A 20,556-nucleotide genomic window follows, 5' to 3' on the forward strand; every position below is an offset into this window, starting at 1 on the left:
CTGCTTTATACAACAAAATTATTTTCAGTAATAACCATGAAATAATAAAATAGCCAGAAAAGAAACAGTGAAAATTGTAGGGCTCCCTCCCACTGGTTGTCAGTTAAGTGCATATTTCGATGGGGTTTAGTATAGTGACCCCTTAGACTGATATTCAGTGGCAAGAATGAACCTTACATTGGTAGTCATTAGGAATAATGCTACTGCTTGAGAAAAAAAATCAGCATCAGAAGTAACTTATCTGAGAGACAGAAATGGCTCCTTGCTCAATGAATGCATAGCAAGCTGTGGAGAAAATATAGGGTTCCATGGATCGCTGGTAGAGAAAAGCCATCTTGCTGACTGAATGTTACCCTCCTCTCCTCTTGACTGTAAAATACCTTCAAATTAACACTTCATCTCCTCCCTAAAATGCATTACAACCTTAACCTCACAATTAATCCCTGTAATTTAACATGGACCCTAAACTTAAAAAATTACCTTTACCAAAGAGCTGCCTATGCCAGTAAGGGTGCCTGTAGATAAAAACAAACTGCAGCTTTGACCAAGGTCAAATAATGCCCTTACTATAGGTGTAGCCCAATTACCTCCTAAAGCCTGCTTGAAAAACTCCCAGAGAATGCATCATTGCGACCTGCCTTGTTGCTAGGACGTTGCTAAGAGATTCCAAGCTCTTATTGTTTACCTCCTTACCTCCTCCCTCACAGGAGTGCACTCTTGATCACCTGCCCCAGTTAGCAAAGGTTACTATAAGCTGCAGGAGGCAGCATTAAAGTGAACCTGTTACTTTACTCACTTGACATTAAATTCCAAGAAGAAACGATTTATTGCTTGCTAATAAAGCCAGCTAATACTAACTAACACAGTAGGTTTAACCGCCTAAGGACCGCCTCCTGCACATATACGTCAGCAGAATGGCACGGCTGGGCGCAAGCATATACCTGTACGTTGCTCTTTAAGTGCCCAGCCGTGGGTCGGGAACGCGCCGCCAGCTGGGCCCAACCCGGTCCTGAGCTCCGTGACCGTGGTCGCGGGACCAGCGGACCCGATCGCTGCTGGTGTCCTGCGATCGGGTCACAGAGCTGAAGAACGAGGAGAGGTCTGTGTAAACAAACCTCTCCCCGTGCTTCCTACTGAGCCTGTCACTGATTGCCTGTTTCCTGTTATAGGGAAAGACGATCAGGGACATCAGACGTCAAGCCACACCCCCTACAGTTAAAAAAAACCACAAACACACACTTAACCCCTCCCTGCCCCCTAGTGGTTAACTCCTTCACTGCCAGTGTCATTTACACAGGAATCCGTGCATTTAAATAGCACCGATTGCTGTATAAATGACAATGGTCCCAAAAATGTGTCAAAAGTGTCCGCCATAATTTCGCAGTCACAATAAAAAAATAATCGCTGATCGCCGCTATTACTAGTAAAAAAAAAATATGAATAAAAATGCTATAAAACTATCCCCTATTTTGTATACGCTATAACTTTTGTGCAAACCAATCAATAATCACTAACTGCGATTTCTTTTTTTACCAAAAATATGTAGAAGAATACGTATCAGCCTAAACTGAGGAAAAAATATTTTTTATATATTTTTTGGGGATATTTATTATCGCAAAAAGTAAAAAATATTGCATTTTTTTCAAAATTGTCGCTCTATTTTTGTTTATAGCACAAAAAATAAAAACCGCAAAGGTGATCAAATACCACCAAAAGAAAGCTCTATTTGTTGGTAAAAAAGGACACCAATTTTGTTTGGGAGCCACGTCGCACGACCGCGCAATTGTCAGTTAAAGCGACGCAGTGCCGAATCGCAAAAAGAGGCCTGGTCCTTTGGCTGCAAATTGGTCAAATCAGATCAAGATAAATCACTTCAGAATATTTTACACCTTTAACCATTTTAGGACTGGACTGTTTCACCCCCTACCAGTCCAGGCCATTATTAAAGTTTTCTGCACGACACTGTGAATGACAATTACACATTCATACAACATTGTACCAAAATTGATTTTTTTTTTTTTTGATTTTAGAAGACTTTTCTTTGTTTCTGTTATAGTTCACACCAGATGCAGCCCAGTACATTTTTGATGTTCCTCAAAAACGAACGCACAGTGTTTTTCCAATGGACCCAGTTTACACCAGTGCAGTCAACAAAAGTAGATCCTGCTGCATTTATCTCTGTATGGAACACAGCAAAAAAACATGTAAAACGCACCAAAAAAAATTGTGTTAAGATAAAGATGTTTATAAAGTGTCCACTTAGAGTAACAAAATGCACTTGAACGCATAAAAACACGTGTAAACGCATATGCAAAATCGCATCCAGAAAGCAGACATTGTGGTGTGAATCAGCCCTAAAATCTTTCATCAGTTGGGCCAAAATGTATTCTGCTACATTTATTGGGTGAAATAAAATAGGTGTATATTATTTAGTCTGTGTGAAAGGTAAAGCGTCTGCAAACCATGATATAGGGAAAAAAAATAATATATATATATATATATATATATATATATATATATATATATATATATATGTGAAAAATATTTTTCCTTTTGTTCTGACTGCCTATCATTTCATTATGCCCTTAAATGCAAGAACAGAACAAATATTCCCCAAAATGACCAGTTTTTGAAAGTAGACTGTGAAGGTATTTAGTAAGAGACATGGTGAGTTTGACAATTTTTTTAGAGACTTTTTTTCTTAGCTATGAGGCATACAGGCATACAGTACTTTTACATGTACATTTTACAGTACAATTACATCCCAGAACAGTCTGCTACTCCTGAATATGGGGATACCACATGTGTTAGACTTTTTCACAGCCTTGACAGAGGCCCTAAATTCAAGAGCATCTTTAGGCTTTCAAGGACCATAATTTACACATCTAATTTCTTGAGTCCCTGAAGTGCCAGGACAGGAGAAACATCCACAAAATGACCCCATTTTAGAAAGTAAACATGCCAAAGTATTTTCTAAAAGGCATAGTAAATCTTTAAAAAAATATAAAAAATTAAGCACAAGTTTTTGGACAATACAGAATTAAAATTAAAATGTTTTTTTTTTTTTCACACAAAGTTGTAGATGAATAAAATCTACCATACAGCATACAGTGCATCCGGAAAGTAATCACAGCGAGTCACTTTTTTCACATTTTGTTATTTTACAGCCTTATTCCAAAATGGATTAAAATAATTTTCCTCAAAATTCTACAAGCAATACTCCATAATGGCAATGTGAAAGAAGTTTGTTTGAAATCTTTGCAAATTTATATAAAAAAAAAAAAAGTTGATTGGACATGATTTGGAAAAGCACACACCTGTCTATATAAGGTTCCACAGTTACCAGTGCATGTTAGAGCACAAACAAAGCCATGAAGTCCAAAAAATTGTCTGTAGACCTCAGAGACAGGATTGTATCGAGGCACAGGTCTGGAGAAGGGTACAGAAAATTTTCTGCAGCATTGAAGGGCCTACTGAGCACAGTGGCCTCCATCATCTGTGAATGGAAGAAGTTTGGAACCACCAGGACTCTTCTTAGAGCAGGCCTCCCAGCCAAACTGATTAAACGGGGAGAAGGGCCTTAGTCAGGGAGGTGACCAAGAACCCGATGGTCACTCTGAGAGAACGCTAGCGTTTCTCTGTGGCGAGAGGAGAACCTTCCAGAAGGACAACCTGCAGCACTCCACCAATTAGGTCTGTATGGTAAGAGTGGCCAGACAGAAGCCACTGCTCAGTAAAAGGCAGAAGACAGCCTGCCTGGAGTATGCTGAAAGGCACCTTAAGGACTCTCAGACCATGAGAAACAAAATTCTCTGATCTGATGAAACAAAGATTGAACTCTTTGGCCTGAAGCGTCATGTCTGGAGGAAACCAGGCACTGCTCATCACCTGGCCAACACCATCCCTACAGTGAAGCATGGTGGTGGCAGCATCATGCTGTGGGGATGTTTTTAAGAGGCAGGAACTGGGAGACTAGTCAGGATGGAGGGAAAGATGAATGCAGAAAAGTACAGAGACATCCTTTATGATGTCTGGACCTCAGACTGGGGTGAAGGTTCATCTTTCAACTACCCTAAGCACACAGCCAAGGTAACAAATGAGTGGCTCCAGGACAACTCTGTGAATGTCCTTGAGTGGCCCAGACTTGAACATCTCTGGAGATCTGAAAATGGCTGTGCACAGACACTCCCCATTCAACGTGATGGAGCTGGAGAGGCCCTGCAAAGAATAATGGGAGAAACTGCCTAAAAACAGGTGTGCCAAACTTGTAGTAGCATACTCAAAAAGACTTGAGGCTGTAATTGGTTCCAAATGTGCTTCAACAGAGTATTAAGCAAAAGCTGTGAATACCTATGTACATGTACAGGCAGTCCCCGGGTTACGAACACAATAGGGTTGTTCGTAAGTTGCAACACTGCATTTGTAATGCCACCTACGCACGACCGGACTAGGTCCAACGAGATTAATCCGGACAATCCGATTGTGTGTGGGCTAATCCGTTTGTTTTTCGGGGGAAAAAAATCTGGCGGACCTAGAAATAGAACATGTTTTAAATTTATCTGACAGACTCAAATCGGGAAAACCGTTAGTCTGTACGCTGGTCCGATGGACTAAATATGATGCAAGGGAAGTTATTGGCTACTGGCTATTGAACTGCCTTTTTTAGTCCCGTTTACGAAATCACGTTCAAAACAGACTTTCGAACGGACTTAGTCCGTTCGTGTGTGTCCAAGTCCGTTCGTTAAGTCCCTCGAAATTCCGCCGAAAGTCCATCGGGAAGACCGTCGGACCTAGTTTGCCGGAAAGTCCGGTCACGTCTACGCGGCATAAGTGTAACTTCCGGTTGGAACACTGCGTTTGTAAGCAACTGCCATCTGTGCATGGATGTGGGATGTTCCGGGCGCTTGTTATGTTATCTGAGGCGTAGTACGGCAGTGTGGGATGTGTTCGGAAGTGCTTGAAAGGTATTCAGGACCCGCATGGAGCACAAGTGGCCGGTAGTAACTCGAGTGTTTGTAACTTGGGGACTGCCTGTACATGTGTATGTGTGTTTTTTCATTTTTAATACATTTGCAAAGATTTCACACAAACCTCTTTCATGTTGTCATTATGGGGTATTGTTTGTAGAATTTGAGGAAAATAATGAATTTAATCCATTTTGGAATAAGGCTGAAACATAACAAAATGTGTAAAAAACGTGAAGCACTGTGAATACTTTCCAGATGCACTGTAGGTATACTTAAAATTACATCCCAAAACATTGCTACTTCTCCTAAGTATGGGGATACTATAGGTGAAACTTTCACAGCTTAGCCACAATGAGGGGCCCGAAATCCAAATTGCACCTTTAGGCGTTCTAGGGACATACATTACCCAACAAATTTTCGAACCATCATATTTCTGGAGGCTCTGGACAGCAGAAAACACCCACAAAATGACTACATTTTTTGCAAGCAACCACCCCAAGGTATTTTCTAAGAGGCATGGTACGTCTTGAAGACTATTTTCTGCCAAAAGTTTTTGGAAAAAGCATAATGAAAATAAAACTTTATTTTTTTATTTTTTACAAAATTGTGCCAATAAGATCTAATGTACAGCATAGGCATACTTAGAATTACACCCAAAACACATTCTGCTACTCCTGAGTATAGTCCCGATTGGTCACAGTGATCACATGGTACAGGACCATATTCACTGGTCCTGTACCCGATCATCGGGCTTGCCAATGTGTGCTCTGGGAGGTGCTGATGTGGAGGACATATGGGTACATCTACCCACATCGGCACTGCTCCTGTCCAGCCATTTATGTACATAGGCTAGACAGGAGGTGGTTAATGTGACTTATAATCTAAGCAATTCAGTTAAAAACAAATTTCAATCTGTAAAGGTGGAAAAATAAACAAAAAATAATGTGGTTGCATAAATATGAACAACCTTAAATACTTTGTTTATTTTTTGACAGCATTAGTCTTTTGGGGTAACAGTACATTAGCATGGTACATCTTGCCTTGGAAATCTTTGCCTACTTTTCTTTGCAAAAGAACTGCAAATCTGTCAGATTGTAGGGGCATCTCCTGTGCACAGTCCTCTTCAGTTCACACCACAGATTTTCAATCAGATTCAGATTGGGGCTCTGTCTGGGCCAGTCTTCCAAAGTGCCTTCACCTTGACAAACCATTTAACACTGACAGGGGTGTATACAATAATCATCCTTTTATTTACAGTGAGGGGGAAAAGGTATTTTTTTTATTTCGTACATTTGCCCACTGACAAAGAAATTATTAGTTTACAGGGCGAGTTGAGTTGATGGCAAAGAGCTTGATTTTGGTTTCATCTAACCACAATACTTTCACCCAGTTCTCCTCTGAATCATTCAGATGTTCATTAGCAAACTTCAGAGGGGTAAATACATGTGCTTTCTTAACCAGAAGGGGCCTTGCGTGCACTGCAGGATTTCAGTCCTTCAAGGGCTAGTGTGTTCCTTAAGATCATTGACAAGATTCTCCCATGTAGTTCTGGGTTGATTCCTCACGATCATTAAATCTCCACGAGGTGAGACCTTGCATGGAGCCCCAGATCGATGGAGATTAAGTGTCATTTCCTGTTTTTTCCATTTGCAAATAATTGCACCAACTGTTGTCACCCTCTTATCAAGCTGTTTGGTGATGGTCTTGTAGCCCATTCCAGCCTTGTGTAGATCTACAATCTTGTCCATGACATTCTTGGACAGCTCTTCGGACTTGGGAGGGCCTTTTAGAGTGCTCCTAATCTCAACTTGTTACCTGTATAGAAGATACCTGGGAGAAAGAAATCTTTCTGATTGATAGGAGATCAAATACTTATTTCACTCATCACTCACTTATTTCACTCATTAAAATGCAAATTTATAACTTTATTGAAATGTGTTTTTCTGGATATTTTTGTTATTCTGTCACTCACCATAAAATAAAATAAACCTACCATTAAAATTATAGACTGATCATTTCTTAGTCAGTGGGCAAACTCCCAAAACGAACAGGGGTTCTAATATTTTCCCTCACTGTATGTAAAACCTTTGTCCCAAAAAGGAAAGAAAAAACCTCTAGCTGTAACTGCTTAAAAACACGTTGGCTACAGTTTGGCTTCAATTTGTTAGTGTATCTAACACATCACTACTCTCCCACCAGACTGGCAATGTTGCTGTTCAAAGTTCTCTGTGTTGCGCCATCATTCAGAGTGTAGTAATACAGGTGGTGTGTTACTGTCCAGATCACCAGGTGCAAACAAAGGGGGAAAAAGCCTAACAAAAGAAAAAAATAAAGCCACCACATCTCAAGATTGGTAAGCTGCCATAAATTAAATTTCATTTTTTGTTTCAAGTTTAATATCGCTTTTAAGTCACCATGATGATAATGCAAGGCGCATTAAAAAACAAAACAAAAAAAAGACCCAGAACAAACGAGCAAAGTCAGAATAAAATCGGAACCTTTTTAAAAACTTGTTCCAGGTCAGCCAGAACATTTTCCCAGATAGATCAGCAACTCTAAACACAGTCCTCACAAAATGACTTCATAAAATTGTGACAAGGTCAATGATGAGTGAGGTCATGCAACGCTATGAGGACACAATACTGTAAAGTTCCTGCTGCCCGTGACCTGTGGCAAAAGGGGGAGTAGATTACCCATATGTTCCCTGTCCCATCATAGCATTTTTAAGAATGGCTTTGGTGAAAATTCTGGCACTTCTCAGCCTACATTAGGTTTGACATTAAGTGACAATACACAGATGAAAACAAGAGAATAAAAACAGAATTAAATTTTTACTGTCACATTTAATATTTTCACCACTTTACTTCAAATCTACATTTTACAAAGTGACCATCAAGTGTCTCATAGAACCATACTGTAAGATACAGTCTTTCCAGTCTCCAGGTTCCATCCTCATAGGTTTCATTTGGTGGCAAATCCTTAGCTGCAAAGCTTCTGTTGGAATTGGATTTTCATGAGCCACTTCAGATAAGAAAACCAAAAGTAGAAAAAAAAGATACCATACCATCTGTAAAATTTGGAATTCCAATATACATAGTCTTTCACAGCAAAAATTACTTCATTGAAGTTAAACTTCCCATAAGCTTAAAAAATAAAACAAAACAAAAACAAAAAAAAATGTAGTCTCCTCCTATTACAATCCAGCTCATTCAGGATAAAAAATATTATTCTAAAGATAAATTACAATAACTTTAACAATTAATTGTCCATTACAAATACCTCTGTCTTCCCCAAAAATGTCAATTCCTGGATTCATACGAGGTTAATCCATTAAAATGCCTTGATATAGGTGAAAAGCAGTCTTCAGTTTTATTGTATTGTAATGTTTACATATAAAAGTTGGAAGGAACATTCAAGTTTTAAGTCTGCACACTGAACCTAAAAATAATAATTTGGAGTGAAACAAGCTGAGCTGTAAACTCCAGGAGGTAGAGGCCTTCGGTTTGTATATACATATACACAGAATATTCAGTGTTTTAAAGAAAAAAAAAATATCTTAAAAAATATTTTTCTACTGTGACTTTTTTTCAATACTTCCACACTGTCCCTGCCCAACAACACAAATATGGTTAGAGATACTCCTTATTTTAAGCTTTAAAGTGTACCAGTCACCCAAACATAGTGGAGGCAGCCATTTTGTAGGCAAACTTCCATTATATAAATTCATTAAAATTTAGAGACCTTACAGTGTTCTTGAATCTTGATAACAGTGACTCTAAATTTTACTTTTAGAATTACTGGTCCAATTCACAAATAGATGCCTCCACTGTTCATACCTCCAAATGTTGTAATAAAATAAAAATGGAGTAGTAAAGTGTATGTCAAGCCAAGTGGTTCTTAGATTGGAGGAGGATTACAACTTCTGTCAGGTTTTTATAGATATCCTGGATTCTGTCACAGGTAATCTTCAATTCCTGGCCTGCTAACAAAAGTTTCAGCAGGCATAAACATGAGGGAAAATCGGCAACAGGGACACAAAATAAAAATGACAGATTCTAGTTTTCCCATACTCCAATATTTTTTTTCTGTCTGTGTTGCTGTTGGGGTTACCATAATTTTTGGTTTGGTAAAACCTTTGTCAGCAGCACAGAAAGGGAGAGTAAAACTCCCCAACTGAGCCCTGGATAGTATTAAAAACCAGACAGAAGTTATAACCCTTCCTTTTCAAAAACAAGGAAAAAAGTTTTGTCCAGGCATACACTTTAGGCTCTGCCCAAAATCCCACAATCAAACCTGTATTTAGTCTACAACATGCTTGCTCTTTCAAACAGGTCCACAAACTGAGCCCATTTGGAGGTATTATTGTTCGGGGAGAAATATGTACACCTAATATTGTCCTCTCAGGTTCAAAACGTACAGTGCAAGAAATTAATAGATCACAAAAAAAATGTGCCAGCTAACGCATTTTTATACAGCAGGACATGAAAAGGGACTTTACAAATGAGACCATCAATGGAATTATATACATTTGTGAGTAATGATGCATGCCCAGGACTTAAAAGTTAAGAAAGGAAATCTAAGAAAAATAGATTAAATATATATATATATTTTATATATTTATAATGGGAAGGAAGCAAAAAGTTCCATTCCCTCTAGTCACAGATGCACTCCTAACCACAAACCTTCTGTCTTCACAAGCATTGGAGCCCAAGCACTAGATGCCTTGACCATCCTGTGGTTGGCTTTTTTTTTCGGAATTACTTCATGATTGGTCTCCAGACAGACAATATGTATGCACTCCTCATAATAATTGCTTGTATCAACAAAAATGAGGTTTTAGGAATGGCTGGCTCAGTATATATAAAATTTGCACTCTTTAATTAAAAAATAAATAAAATAATATTTAAAGACTTCAAACCGACCTCTACAAGAAAAAAAAAATCGAATTTATTTTGCAAAATTTGGTGCAATTGTCAATTTGTTCTGAGCCTTAAAATTGCTTAAATTAAGCAATTCAGGGATAAATTAGTCCATAAAACAACCACTGATTTATAAGACTCAAAGTCTCTAAAACACAATTTGTCTTAAATAGAATATAGATTTCCGTTTAGTGGTTGATAAGTTAAATCTTAAGAAAATAACAATACAAGCATTATCAGAATTCAGAATTGCAATTCCCAGACTCCAGTGGAAAGCTACAGGACACCTTCAGTAGTAAGTCTTCCACACTTATTCCCAAACCAGTGGAGATGGCGGCATCTCAGATGGCTGAGCAACGGTGGAACTGAAAATACAGAAAAAATTGAGATGAATTCTTTTATGAAAGAGTTTGTGTCAACCCAAAATGGCCAAACAAATGCAATTCTCAAATAATTCAACAATCAAAAACTTGCATGGCGAGTTTAACTTTTTCTGTAATGTGGTCTTAAAGTGACTGTAAAGTCTAATGTAAAAGAAAAAACAAACATCTCATACTTACCTGCTCTGTGTAGTTTTTCTTACAGGGTAGCCTGGATCCTACTCTTCTTGGGTGCCTCTTTGTTGATCCTGGCCCCTCCCTCCTGTTGAGTGCCCCCACAGCAAGCAGCTTGCTATGGAGACACCCGAGCTACAGTTCCATTGTCCATTCAGATACGGAGCTGCCATTTGGGCCCGCCCCCTCTTTCATGACTGACTGACAGTCCTGGGAGCCAATGGTGCCACTGCTGTGCCTCAACCAATCAGGAGGGAGAGTCCTCCCTCCTGACTGCATTAAGATAAAAAACCTTCTGCCTTTACAACTCCTTTAAAGTATGTTCACAAGCCTCCAAAGAGTGTTAAGCCATGTACACATGATTTCATTAAAAAGGAACTTCATTTCAAATCAACAATGACCAATTTTAATCCTTATGCTTCTAGCCTTAGCAAATAGATAGGAAAGTACATTGTACTTTTTTTAATTTTTGCAGTTACTTCCAGACAAATGATGTTGTAAATCCCAGGAGGAGAGAAGGGGTTTTCTCAGCTAAGCAAACCCTCCTGCCTACATGCCTGAGCTAAGTGCAGATGGATTGCAGGAAGTAAATGCTACATGAATCATTTGCCCTTTCTCAAGATGACCATGCTGGGAGGTGTTTTTCAAAGTGAATTTCTCATGGATGACATGGATGGTGGAGTTTGTTTTGAATATTAAAAATGAATTAAAATAGCGTTTTTAGTTTGCGGTGAGTGTTCAGATGCAATGCAGTTCCGTTTTTAATGCTAGAGCTAGCCAATCAGCAAAGCCCGTACATTCTCCTTACTAGACAGCTCTAGCTATTACTCACCAGGAGGCATGCTGGACTGCTACAAAGAGACCACTGCTTCCACATACAGTCCTTCCCTACAGCTGAATGCTGGGGGAAAGGCTGATTTTATCCTAAAGCAGCTCCAGTGCCAGTAAAACGAGAACAATTTGGGCTGTAAAAACTAAAAAAATAAAAATAAAATCAAGAGTTTTCTGTCTGAATAAAAAGTACATAGCTTGTGTTCAAAGTGAAAAAAAGGACGTTTTTAATTTAGACTATGTGGGCAACAAATTGAAATAGCTATAACAAGTACAGATTATCACACCTAGTCTCAGAACACATTTTAACATTTTGCAGCACACAGTAAAAGCAAGAGTTGCTCTGTGCAAGAGCACAGTTCAACCAATGTAATCCAAGCAAAAATCATTTTAGTCTTCTCACTGTGCTGCACAAATCTATATTCTGAGGTGTTACAGTTCATTTATACGATCATTGTGCTTTTGCGTTCGCGTACTTCCCACAACTGAATAGGATACAACTGACATCATGCTTTTTCTCATAAGAAAAGTTGATCTGTAGCTCACCTTATAAAGCTTTTAAATGCGGCAGACTGAGGGTTGATGCAGAGTGGCACTCTGTTCCCTTTCTGCTGCTCCAAAATGAATTGATGGATGATTTCTGCAAGACAGATCACAGTATGTAAATATTACAGGGAATCATGCAAAACCATCAGCATTGTCAGACTGCGTTTCACCTTTCATTGTTGACACGTGGCACCAAATATTTTGTGGTACATTGGCTTGTAAAGATAGACTATTTACTGAAAATGTATGCAAGATTCTTAGAACATCAGTCATGTTGTAATGTCTTCGTCCCTGTCCTCATTCCTGAAAGTTTCCTGGCCCATTAAGTGCACAAGAAGCAAATGAAAAGCTCCCCAATGGGGAGTGGGGTATATTGGAGTCAAAGAGGTTGATTTACTTTACACTACAAGTGCACTTGGAAGTCCAGTCCCTGTAGATCTGAGGGGGACAGGAAAGGAAAATAAACAGCATTTTTGCTTGTACGTGATTGGATGATAAAATCAGCAGAGCTTCCCCTCATTTCAGATCCCCCATGAGATCTACAGCAACTGTATTTCCAAGTGCACTTGTAGTGCAAAGTGCATTTGCCTTTAGTAAATAAACCCCACTGTGTATGTATAGGCTTTTTCTTTGGAGTGTCTGATTAGAGACTGGTTGAAACTTCAGTCTGTATTGTCTACAAGATACAAGAGAGAAAATATTTACAGAATGGTAAAATTTCCCTCTTAGCTGTCAACAAACAGGTATACCCATTGGCAGACATCTGTAAAAATCTTGGCTAGACATACACTTTAAGCCCTTCCAAAACCACCCAATCATACCTTTAATTTGGTCTACATCTGGCTTGTTTTTTTGCCAACATCTCTTTTCTGGAGGTCAGCAGACAGCCTGTTTGGAGGCATTATTGATATACACCAAACAGGTATACCCATTTGAAGACTGTAAAATATTGGCTGATTACTTGAAGGATACATTCACCATTAAAGTGATTGTAAAGGCTCTTTTTTTGCCCTAAAAATAACAAATGTGTTATATTTACCTGCCCTGTGCAGTTGGTTTTACATAGGGCAGCCCGGATCCTCCTCTTCTTGGGTCCCTCTTCAGGTCTCCTGGCCCCTCCCTCCTGTTGAGTGCTCCCACAGCCCGCAGCTTGCTATGGGAGCACCCAAGTCGACTCAGCTCAGTGTGGCCATTCAGACACTGAGCCCCAATGCAGCCCTGTCCCCTCTCTCCTCTGATTAGCTGACAGCAGCAGGAGACAACGGGGCTGCTGTGTCTCAGCCAATCAGGAGGAAAATCCCGGATGGCCGAGGCACTCGTGGACATCACTGGAGAGAGAGATGGGGCTCAGGTAAATATTAGGGGTTGCTGGGGCGGCTGCTACATACAGGTTTTTTTTTATCTTAATGCATAGAATGCATTAAAAGAAGAGTCCAGCCTGGGCTTCGCCTATGGTCACAGGAGTGCAATTTTTTTGCACTCCTGTGATTTAAAAAGAGTAAAACGCAGTTGATTGATAAATAGCTTCTGCCAAACACTAACCATGAGTGAAAGAAAAGTTTTTGTGTTATCATTCATATTCTCTGAAAAATGGCTAAGAAACCATAACTTCTGCCAGGGTATGTAAACCTATGAGCACAACTGTATAAGGAAGTTAAAGCACAAATTAACAATGCCACTGCAGTAAGCAAGCCTTCATTTTGATGGTCAGGCCAGAATCCTGGTATTACACATAACCAATAAAACTTACATTACAGACAATAGGCGGGAATTCAATAAAGCATTTATGAACATTTTCTGGTGGTAGTTTCTTTTAGGACAGGGGTATTGAATTAAAATTTATGAAGGTCCAGTCAGTAAAGTTTTCTTGAAGCTGAGGTCCGAATCATATGTTTGACTCTCAATGGCACATGCGTTTTTGTGAGTGCCACACTTTTTCTGCTTATAAAGGCAGCCCACTGAAATAAATGGGCCACCTACACACACAGCGCGCTACACAATAATGTGAACCTAGCCTCAGATCCTTCATATCACAATCTTTTTATTACATCAGTGCTCTTAGAACCCCTATACAGTGCCTTGCAAAAATATTCACCCCCCCCTTAGACTTTTTCGTGTTTTGTTGCCTTTACCTAGAATTAACATGGATTGTTTGCGGATTTACATAATTAAATTTACAGAACATGCCCACAACTTTGAAGATTTATTTATTTTTAATTGTGAAGCAGGCAACAAATAACAGAAAAAGTCAATGTGCATACCTATTCACACCCCTAAAGTCAATACTTTGTAGAGCCAACTTTTGCGGCTATCACAGCTCCAAGTCAATTTGGATAAGTCTCTTGTGAGCTTGCCACACCTTACCACTGGGCCTTTTGCCCATTCCTCCTTGCAAAACTGCTCCAGCTCCTTCAAGTTGGATAGTTTGCGCTTGTGAACAGCAATCTTTAAGTCTGACCACAGATTTTCTATTGGATTGAGTTCTGGGCTTTGACTAGGCCATTCCAACACATTTACATTTCCCCTTAAACCACTCAAGTGTTGCTTTAGCAGTGTGTTTGGGGTCATTGTCCTGCTGGAAGGTGAACCTCTGCCCTAGCCTCAAATCACACACAGAGTGGTACAGGTTTTGCTCAAGAACATTCCTGTATTTAGCACCATCCATCTTTCCCTCAAATCTTACCAGTTTCCAGTCCTGACTGCTGAAAAACATCCCCACAGCCTGATGCTGCCACCACCATGTTTCACTGTGGGAATGGGATTCTTTGGGTGATGTGTTGGGTTTTTGCCAGACATAGCGTTTTCTTTGATGGCCAAAAAGTTCAATTTTAGTCTCATCAGACCAGAGCACCTTCCTCCATACATTTTGGGAGTCTCCCATATTCCTTTATGCAAACTCAAAACGTGCCATTTTTTTTTTGCTAAAAGTAATTTCTTTCTTCTGGCCACTCTGCCATAAAACCCAACTCTATGGAGCTTGCGGAATATTGTCTTATGACCAGACACTCCAGTCTCTACTGTGGAACTTTGCAGCTCCTCCAGGGTTACCTTAGGTCCCTGTGCTGCCTCTCCGATTAATGACCTCCTTGCCCGGTCTGTGAGTTTTGGTATGTGCCCGTCTCTTGGCAGGTTTGCTGTTGTGCCAGGTTCTTTCCATTTGGTCACGGTAGATTTGATGGTGCTCCTAGTAATCATCAAAGATTTGGATTTTTTTTATGACCTAATCCTGACTTGTACTTCTCAACAACATTGTCCCTTACTTGTTTGGAGAGTTCCTTGGTCTTCATGGCAGTGTTTGGTTAGTGGTGCCTCTTGCTTAGGTGTTGCAGCCTCTGGGGACTTTCAAAAAGGTGTGTATATGTAATGACACATCATGTGGCACTTAGATTGCACAAGGTAGACATCATTTCACTAAGGCCCGGTTCACACTCGTGCAATGCGAGAACCCTGCGAATTAACTGCAGGCTCCCGCATCGCACCTGACACACACAGCAGTTCACACTGCCATATGAGATCCAATTCTGATCCGAACACAAAAAAGGGTCCTGTACGTGTTTGGATCAAACGCGGTGCGATATCAGCCATAATAACTGTATGGCTGATATCGCACCGCATAGACATCGCATGTAATGTGAACAGCAGTGTGCTGTGAATTACATGCGATGTCTGCCATCGCAGAAGTGTGAACCGGCCCTAAATTATGTGACTTCTGAAGGTAACTGGTTGCACCAGAGCTTTTTATGGGCTTCATAACAATGGTGGTGAATGTCATTTTTTTTTATTTCTGAAAAATAGTTTTATGTATATATTTTTTAAATTTTACTTCACCAACTTAGACTATTGTGTTCTGATCCATTACATATAACAAAAAACAAAAAACAAAAAAACATTGAACTAAAGCCTGTAATGTAACAAAATACCGTATATACTCGAGTATAGGCCGACCCGAGTATAAGCCGAGGCCCCCAATTTACCCCAAAAAAACTGGGAAACTTATTGACTCGTGTATAAGCCGAGGGTGAGACATCCCTGTGTCCCGTCCGTCCCTGTGTCCCGTCCGTCCCTGTGTCCCGTCCGTCCATCCCTGCCTACCTGTGCCAATCTGCAGCCTCTGTGTGCCACGCTCTCCTCCTGGCAGACGGCGGCCATTCCTCTGTTCAAAAGCCGCGCCTCCCTCTCTGTGATAGGCGGAACACTCAATTTCCCAGCAGTCAGTGTTCCGCCTATCACGGACATCCTCTCATCCTCGTCCATAGTATGAGAATGAGCGGATGTCCGTGATAGGCGGAACACTGACTGCTGGGAAATTGAGTGTTCCGCCTATCACAGAGAGGGAGGCGCGGCTTTTGAATAGTAGAATGGCCGCCGTCTGTCTGCTCGACACGCTGATCGGGCAGGCAGACGGCGATGACTCGAATATAAGCCGAGGGGGGCCCTTTTAGCCTCAAAAAAAGAGGCTGAAAATCTCGGCTTATACTCTAGTATATACGGTAGGTAAAAAGCCAAGGGGGTGAATACTTTTGCAAGGCACTGTACATCATCCCTCCCTTCACATTGCAGTCCTCGGCCTCCCTTTAGATCACCTTCCTACTTCAAATTGCAGTTCCCAGACCCCCCTCATATAATTTCCTTCACATTCCCGTGCTCACCCCCTTCACAATCCTGTCCTCACCCTCTTTATAGCACCCACCATCACATAACTTTCCTCATCCATTTTATAGCACCCCCTTCACATTGTGGTCCACAGCACCCCCCCCCCCTCCCTCCCTCCATTCACACTCCTGTCCTCATTCCTTTTATAGCACCCCCTTTCACATCCCTGTGCTCACCCCCCCCTTTTTTAGAGCCCCTCTTCACATTCCTGTCCTCGCCCTCTTTGTAGAACTTCATCCCCCTTCATATCGCTTCCTTTACGTTCCTGCCCTGCCTCCCTATTACATCACTGCATCAGTCCTCTCTCCCCCTCCCCTCTTTACATCACGCCCGGCTTCCTCCATCCTTTATAACAGTAACAGTGTCCTCCTTCCTGTCCTACCTTATGGAGGGCAGGAGGCACAGCAGCAGACTTAGGAAGCAACTGACATCAGAAGTGCAGCAAAGCGATGGATGGAAGGTGGGACCTGTCCCAGTTAACTGATTGGTTGCAAGCATGCATGATGGCTCTAGCAACCAATCAGTACTCTGGGGCAGCCCCTGCCCTCAGTCCATTGCTGTGCTGCTTTTCCGATGTCAGATCTGCAAAGACAAAAGAGCTAGCGGTGGCTGAGGGGGAAAAAAAAAGCAGATCCTAAATGGAGTGACAACGGCCGGTCTGAACAGAACATTAACTCGGTCCGGACTCAGCTCGCGGTACGCCATTTAGTGATGACTGTTTTAGGACAATCTGTCCCTAATTAAGGCAACCAATTGCAACCATTTCCACAACATTACCAACACATATGCCAAATTCAGGTAATTCTTACAGAGGTTCATCAGTTCTTAGAATGGGGTACATCTGTACTGGGAAGCGGTCATGAATGTGACCATTTCCCACAAAGGCCTGTAGTGTCTGCCCCATTCAGTTGTCAGCTGGAATATTCCAGGGCAAAAGCTGAGAGTAAACCAAGGGGCAGGGGATACTGGTGATGTTTTTACCCAAATATGGCAATGCTCATATTTGGGAAATTACCTGAGTCACAAGGGAGGCAGACCTGAAGGAGAACTAGTCTCCACAACTGCAGCACCTGAAAGTGAGCAGTGCCTAATTGGAACTGAGTGACTAGTTCCTGATCAGGTCTGCCTTACTGTTGACTGACACTGGATGGCACAGGGCAGATTTGAAAGCTGCAATTGGACTAAATTGTGGCTATGGATATATGTGCCATCAACAGCAAAAGTGGGCCTTATGGGGAACTAGGTACCATCAAGGCTCCACCCCCTATACTACAAAATTCCTCAGCAATGCATTGTGTGTTGGGGGTCATGGCCGGGAAGGGAGTGCACGGAGGAAGGAGTGTTTAGTATATCAGTCTTTGACTGAATCAGGCGCAAGCACCATTTTTTTGTGTGTTGCACTAGCATTGTGAACTGTCTTCAGCAGCCTTTATTATTTCTACCAATAATTGTCTACAAAATATACCAACATAGTTGTTAGTGCAATTACCTTAATTTATACATTGCAGGGAATCTACCAAGACTGGAGTAGCCGTTCATGGCAACAGATCAACTTGAAGCTTTTGTTTTTTCCAAGCTTAACGTGGAACTAAGCCCACCTATCCTTTACAGCTAAGGAAGCGGTCATCTTAACCAATCTGATCTGCAGTTGTCATGGTGCTGCAAATGTGATAAGTTATGTCACCAGGCTTTCGAGAGCACAAGTGACAGTTGTCATTCATGGTATGCCTGGAATGAAGCTGTGGAAACAGTTCACATTCCTGCCCTACAACCAGCTTAACTAAACCCATCAATTTAAATAAGGGTTCTTCAATGGTACTTGATAGATACACTGAAACATGTGTGGTTTACTTATTCTGGTCATATAACCCTGTGCCTCTTTTTTTAATGACTGCCATTATCATCAGCACGTTATACACACACACACACACACACACACACACACACACACACACACACACACACACACACACACACAAATATATAGATATATACACACACATACATACATACATGCATTTATACCCAAATAATCTGAATTGATTGGCTGAGGGACCATTGCCCACAGCCTAGAGGCGATTCAGTTCGCATTGTGCGCTATACAAGTATTTCATTCATTCATTCACAGCGAAATTAAGTCTGATGGCAGAGATTTTCTAGATTGTAAGCTCTAACGAACAGGGCCCTCTGATTCTTTCTATATTGATTTCTATTGTAAGTGTACTGTCTGCCCTCATGTTGTAAAGCTCTGCGCAAACTGTTGGTGCTATATAAATCCTGTATAATAATAACGTGACCTACAAAAGGCAAGTGGCTGTGGCAAAGTGTTCAGAAAACAGCATATAAACTGCCTTAACTTCCACTATAACCAGATAAAAAAAAAAAACAGAACTCACCTTTCACCTGCCGTACAGAGCTAAGGTTCTTCTCAAAAGTGTCATCAAATTTTGGATTCGTAATGGGTTCAAAGTCACTAGTGTATACTCTGCCCGTAGATGTGGAGAAACAACATTTGCACATACAGGTGTGGTATCGTAGACGACCTTCATCCAGGTATGGGTGAGCCAAGGCATCTTTAGACGATATCCTTTTAGACTGCAACATAAAAAAAAACTGTGTTTTACATAGATCAACAAATTTAACACAACTGTAGTTCTCCGTGCAATATTCCGCATCTCCACAAGGGGGAGCCAAATGCACATATTTATTAACCGTGAATTAACCTAACATGTATTGTGCCACTATTTAATAGAAAAGATATAGTGCCTGAGAATACCGCAACATCTAGAGATTTCAGAAAGGGAACAAATACACGCGTTTATAATAGCCTCACTGTAACAACCTGCAAATAGGTGACAATTCATGCGCAGGGCTTTTTAAAAAAAAATGCTGAACAGAAAAGTTGATGGCAGACATCTATTATAGGGCAGCTTACAAAGTGAAAGAAAATAAAGTTGATATAGGTAACAGTTCCATATTCTCTGGTTGAAGAACCAGTAATCTATTAGACATTCTGCACTCAGTGATGTATGGGTTCATTATGGCACTAGCTCCAAACAGGTGCATGTTGAATTCTGCATAATAAACTTCATGCAGGAAAGACACACTGACTCAGCTCCGCAGTACTACCTTTATTTAGACTTAAAACAGAACTCCAGGCAAAAGGCTCAATTGTCAGTTGAGATACATAAATGTGAACCATTTCACTTGTCAAACGCTTTGTAGTTTTTGCTTAACCAGTCCTGTGGTTTAAACACCTCCACTGTGTTGCAGTCAGGAAAATGACAACACCATTTCTGCTCAGATCACAATGAAACCGCAAGATGATGCAAATTCACTGGCCAATGAACAGGCTGGAGTCAGAGGCGACAACAGAAGCAGCAAGCTTTCATCACCTTTCTACAGGCACACCAACATGTTATGGCTCTTTGTCTTCAATCCACCTGTTCCATTATTTTCTATGGGAGATACGCTAGGCTTCTACAGGGCAAGATTCAATACATGGGTGTATTTATAAAAACTGGAGGAAAACAAAGTCCTCCACAGAAGTGAAGAACCTGCCTGATTTTATTTTCATATTTGTCACGCTTGGAGTAGGGCCGAAGCTGATTTTAACCCAAGTTAGTTCTGCACTAAACCATTCCAGGCTCTGGACAGATCCCGACTTGGATGTCGGATCCACCAAGATGCCTTTTTAATCACAAACAAACTGTGATTAAGCACATTTTTTGGAAAGCTAATTAAGCCATCGTTGACATTGACGGCAGCTTTGAAATCGTGTGGCTTCACCTGAAATCGCACAATTTCAAAGCCGCATGTCAGTGGGTCTTGGAAGACATCTATAGGGCTTCATACACAAGGGTCTCTATGCAAGTCACACCTGAAATCGCCAAAAGTAGTGCAGGAACTACTTCTTCAAATTGATGTGGCACTGCAAAGTTGGCGCTGCACCAATTTGAACAGTGCGGTTGCTGGCAATAGGATACGATTTGTAATGCGATTTGACCAATGTGAACCAGAGCTAAAAGGTTCACTTGCCATACCCAGGCCTGATTACTGCCTGACCTGTTGATTTAAGAAATCGCT

At 40.9% G+C, this 20,556-nt stretch overlaps 1 protein-coding gene across 2 annotated transcripts in view; it reads right to left on the reverse strand.

Moving 5' to 3' along the window:
- Positions 1 to 7,790: 7,790 nt before the first annotated feature.
- The window catches only part of NLK (nemo like kinase), a 321,229-nt gene continuing 308,463 nt past the window's right edge, over positions 7,791 to 20,556 (reverse strand). For both annotated transcript variants that reach the window (XM_077480512.1, XM_077480513.1), the window contains exons 9-11: positions 18,867 to 19,065; positions 11,818 to 11,911; positions 7,791 to 10,251 (exon numbers count right to left, since the gene is read on the reverse strand). In XM_077480512.1, coding sequence (XP_077336638.1) covers positions 10,197 to 10,251; positions 11,818 to 11,911; positions 18,867 to 19,065 — 348 coding nt within the window. In that variant the 3' untranslated portion in view covers positions 7,791 to 10,196. The remainder of the gene's footprint in view (positions 10,252 to 11,817; positions 11,912 to 18,866; positions 19,066 to 20,556) is intronic.

The sequence above is a fragment of the Lithobates pipiens genome, unplaced genomic scaffold (genome assembly GCF_037356315.1).
Source record: "Lithobates pipiens isolate NorthernLeopardFrog02 unplaced genomic scaffold, aLitPip1_a1.2 Scaffold_16, whole genome shotgun sequence".
NCBI classification, from domain to species: Eukaryota; Metazoa; Chordata; class Amphibia; order Anura; family Ranidae; genus Lithobates; species Lithobates pipiens.